General features: G+C 31.4%; 1 protein-coding gene across 4 annotated transcripts; it reads left to right on the forward strand.

Annotated features, from left to right (window-relative positions):
• Nucleotides 1–2,009: 2,009 nt before the first annotated feature.
• On the forward strand, nucleotides 2,010–3,890 carry LOC145116678 (DNA polymerase delta small subunit-like). 4 transcript variants are annotated; one of them, XR_013712251.1, is made up of 4 exons: nucleotides 2,010–2,654; nucleotides 2,911–3,015; nucleotides 3,364–3,470; nucleotides 3,573–3,890. XR_013712251.1 is itself a non-coding variant. In XM_079053013.1 (3 exons), the coding sequence occupies exons 1-3, from the start codon at nucleotides 2,624–2,626 to the stop codon at nucleotides 3,726–3,728; spliced, it is 294 nt and encodes a 97-aa protein (XP_078909139.1). In that variant the 5' UTR covers nucleotides 2,010–2,623; the 3' UTR covers nucleotides 3,729–3,890. The 4 variants fall into 4 exon arrangements, 1 of the variants encoding a protein (XP_078909139.1); XR_013712250.1 differs by having other exon boundaries at nucleotides 2,932–3,015; XR_013712252.1 differs by having other exon boundaries at nucleotides 2,935–3,015.
• The last annotated feature ends 210 nt before the right edge of the window (nucleotides 3,891–4,100 follow it).

Below are 4,100 nucleotides of genomic sequence, written 5' to 3' on the forward strand. Positions count from 1 at the left end.
TTATGTGGAAGTGGAACTCGAATGGTTTGATTTTTGCTTGAATATGCTCAATTACGAAGTTGTTTTAGAGTAATTTACAGTGTTGGTCCCCATGGTTCTTTCTGCATTTTTGGTCCTTAAGCCTAACAGACTATATATAATCAGATATGGTCCCTAAGCCTAACACCGTCTAAATTTTCTAGTTAGGTTTAATGGGAAAATAATTTTTGCCCTTTTTAGAGACCATTTATGTAATTGAGTTGAAAAAGGCAATAGAAAACCCTAATTGAATCAGGTCCCCATCGTCTACATGACTCCATCACAACCTCCACCCTCAAGCACTTTCCCTCTCACCATCTTCATTCATACCAACAATCATAAGCTTTCTGGTGTTTTTGTTTCTTTAATGGAAAGATTAGGTCCAAATTTCAACCGTGATCAAAATGGCATGCACACTCAATTCTTTAACCTATCTCAATATATAATCAAGGGTATTTTGGTCATTTAATAAAAAAGGGAGGAATGAAACTGGCATTCCTTCCACCTGCCCCTATAAATGGTTGAAGTCCATCAAATATGAAATTCAAAGGAATTTATTTGACAAAGTTCTAAATTTTCAACCAAAGGCAACATTCATTGGAATCTCGAATTCCAATTCCACCGGCATCCACAATTCCAGTTCCTAGTTGTGATTATCAAACATGGAATTTCAAGAAATCCAACAGAAGTGGATTCCGTCCAAATTGTCAACCAAACACGTCAGTCAAGAAATTGAATCTCGAATTCCAACTCTGCCGGAATCCGCGATTCCATTTCTTATCCGCGGTTTCTAATCTAACATGTCTATTATTGTTTTGATATGGAACTACTCAACAGCCCATTACACAACTACTTCAAACAAAACAACTGCTTTCTGTTTCTGTTGGATTCTGATCCAATTCGAAAGGCAAGTAAATTTACTCTTCTACCCTCACAAACTACAATACTAATTAAAAAGTATCACATGGTTTCAGGGTATTTGAATGCACTAAAACATTAAGGTTATGAGACGTGTTATGGACAAGCTCAGAAACCAAACCAAACTGTACTTTGTTGACTATTGAATATAAATGCAAAATGTCTAACAGGGTAACAATAAAAAAATCCTTTCCATATTGGCCTCATAAGTCTGTGTGTTGCAACTGAATGATATTTAGATGCTAAGGTATATTACTTTCTATTAAAACATTATACTTTCATAATCAAACCCATTAAGACATTGTAATTTTAATATTTTTCCAATCAAGTCACTCTACTTCTAAAAACTAAACATGTTTGTTTTTTGTTACCAATTATAGCAGTATAGCTTTAAATTTTTTTATTATTGAGACTTTTTATTTTGAAAATCTAAACTTGTTTGATTCTGGTAAACATATATAACATTTTATATTCAAAATGTATCATAATTAAACGTTGTAATTTATATTTCTTTTTCTTATTAAGACAACGGACTTTGCAAAATTTTTACCTTTAAACTTTTTCTTATTAAAACTTTACACTTGGAAAATCTAATATTATTAGACATTATATATTTTCTACATAGATAATGTACTTTGGAAATCTAGACAACTACAACATAGTACTTTTAATCTAGCCTATTAGGATATTTTCTCTTACTCTTTTTTTTTATCTATTGAAGACATGGTGTTTTGAAAATCTAAACATGTTTCATATTGGTTACCAATTGTAGCATTATACTTTAAATTTTCTTTCCTGATAGTTTTAGTTTTTTTTTTCAAGCAATTATAGCATTTTTATTTCAATTTTTTTGCATTATAGTTTCAATATCTAACCTATTAAGACATTGCATAAGTAAAATTTAATCTAGTAAGATTTTTGCATTATATATATATATATATATATATATATATATATATATATATATATATGGCAAAAGTGAATATATGGCTGTCATGTATGTATGCTTATACGTAGAACCTATCAAAAACTTGTAGTTTTCTTTAAGTTTTCCAAAAAAAAAAGAAAAAAAACAACTGATTATCTTCTAATTTTGCTCCACCGAATTAGTTACCTTCTTTAATGTTTACATTCTGGTAGTCTGTCTACAAGTTGTTTCCAATAAGTTGCAGCCAAACACATGAATAATCAATTTTTTATATTGCATCTCTATTTTGATATTTTTTGCCGCTAATTCTTATTAATAGATTCGATTACATATCCTTTCATGATTTTGGTTAATTGTACATCTCTGCCCTTTGTTCTTAGTGGGGACATCGTTAACTATATTGAACTCATATTAAGGACATATATGTGTGAACATCCACAAGAAGAATGATCTATACTTTGCAACTCAGTGGATTATATATTCGACTAATATTGTAGAAAATGTATATAAACTCACTAATTTGTAATCAACACGGGCATGGAGAATAGAGGAAAAATGGAATTTTTAAGTCTATTTTAGGTAATATTATGTATTTAAGATGGTTCTATATCTAATATTGCATACAAAACAGCCACATTTCAGTTGCTGAGCCGAGCTTTTTGTCAGAGAATCATTTTAAAATTCTTTATTTACTTGTGGTGGAGACTGGAGAAAAGGGAAACAAGATGCTCCCGAGAATCAAAGTGTTATAGTCATAGCATGACTATAAAACACTTCATGCTTTTTAAAGGTACAAATTTAGTTCCTTTGAACCAATCTCAAATAAGGGCATTGGGTGATTGATTACATGTTATGAAATTATGAACGTGCTTTATCAAATTACCTCCTTCTATCCACTGATTACAAAAGATCATATGAGTCTATGACTCTGTTTGTGTATTTCCAGAAATACCCCTCTGTTTCTAAAACTTGTGCTTATTTATTATCTTCACGAAAGATGAGCCTTTTTTTATTAAAAAAATGGTGAATATTGCATGGTAAAGCAGTTATTGCTATCTCTGTATCAGAAGGTGGATTCCAATTTGTTAAACATACAGACCCTTGAGATTCTTCAGTTGCCAAAGCAGATTAAGGAGAAGCTGATCAAAATGGTAAATTCTTTTGGTAGCAATTAACAATTTTAAACAGTACAAAATTAAGCAGATTAACAATTCTTTTGGTAGCATCAAACTTTCAATTTTTTTAACTAATTAAGCAGTGAAATCACTTTATATTTTAAATTTTAATCAATCATAGCATTATACTTCAATGTCTTTTTCATCTCTTCCATTTCCATGTTGAAGGATCATATTTTACCCTCAACAAAATTCACCACTTCTCTTTATCTGTCTTACGTTTAAAGAGCATAACAACTTTAAAAACACAGATGTTAAATATTTTTATGCATTTTTTATGGGTTTCTTTATACGATCTTATCATGTACTTTTGTCATGATACAGTGTGTACAGTTTTGGGGCTAGAGAAAGGCAAAGAGTGCATTGTTGTTGGAGCAATTTATAAGCATGTGAAGCTCAAACCTACAATCCTCACTGAGTACTCAAAAGAGGTATAAATTCTGATTTGATAATTGATATCAACACTGCTTCCCTTTTGTTTTCATATCATGTCTATAAGCTTTTATAAATCTTTGTCATTCTATTTCACACAGAGGTCTGTAACTCCACTTGTGACCCCTGATACTTTTGTGCACGAAGATGATAATCTTGTTCTTGAAGATGAAAGTGGAAGAATCAATCTTAAAAGGCAGTGTACTGTCACATTCTGTATATGTAACGAAGGTGTAACGTCCCCATTTTTAACCTAATTTTTTCATTTTTATTTATTAAAATATATTAGATTGTAATTACATTATGCAGAAACATGTTGCGAATACACGTCTGTACAGTCGAACATTGCCCCTCTTACGAGTCAATGAAATACCTGAAAAATATTTATAATCAAATGAATATGTACGAAGCTTATTAAGTTCCCCAAAATACCATATATCATAATACATTTATCGGGCCCCGCCCAAACTACACAATGGGCCCTGCCCAACCTACATATAAACGAGCCCTACCCAAACTACATAATGAGCCCCGTCCAATTTATATGACGGGCCCCGCCCAACATACATAATCATATTACACACATAGAGACTACAACTTAGGCTCTACTGATACAGGCACATAGAGAC

The sequence above is a fragment of the Lactuca virosa genome, chromosome 5, assembly GCF_052849685.1.
Source record: "Lactuca virosa cultivar CGN04683 chromosome 5, Lactuca_virosa_CGN04683_v6, whole genome shotgun sequence".
NCBI lineage: Eukaryota > Viridiplantae > Streptophyta > Magnoliopsida > Asterales > Asteraceae > Lactuca > Lactuca virosa.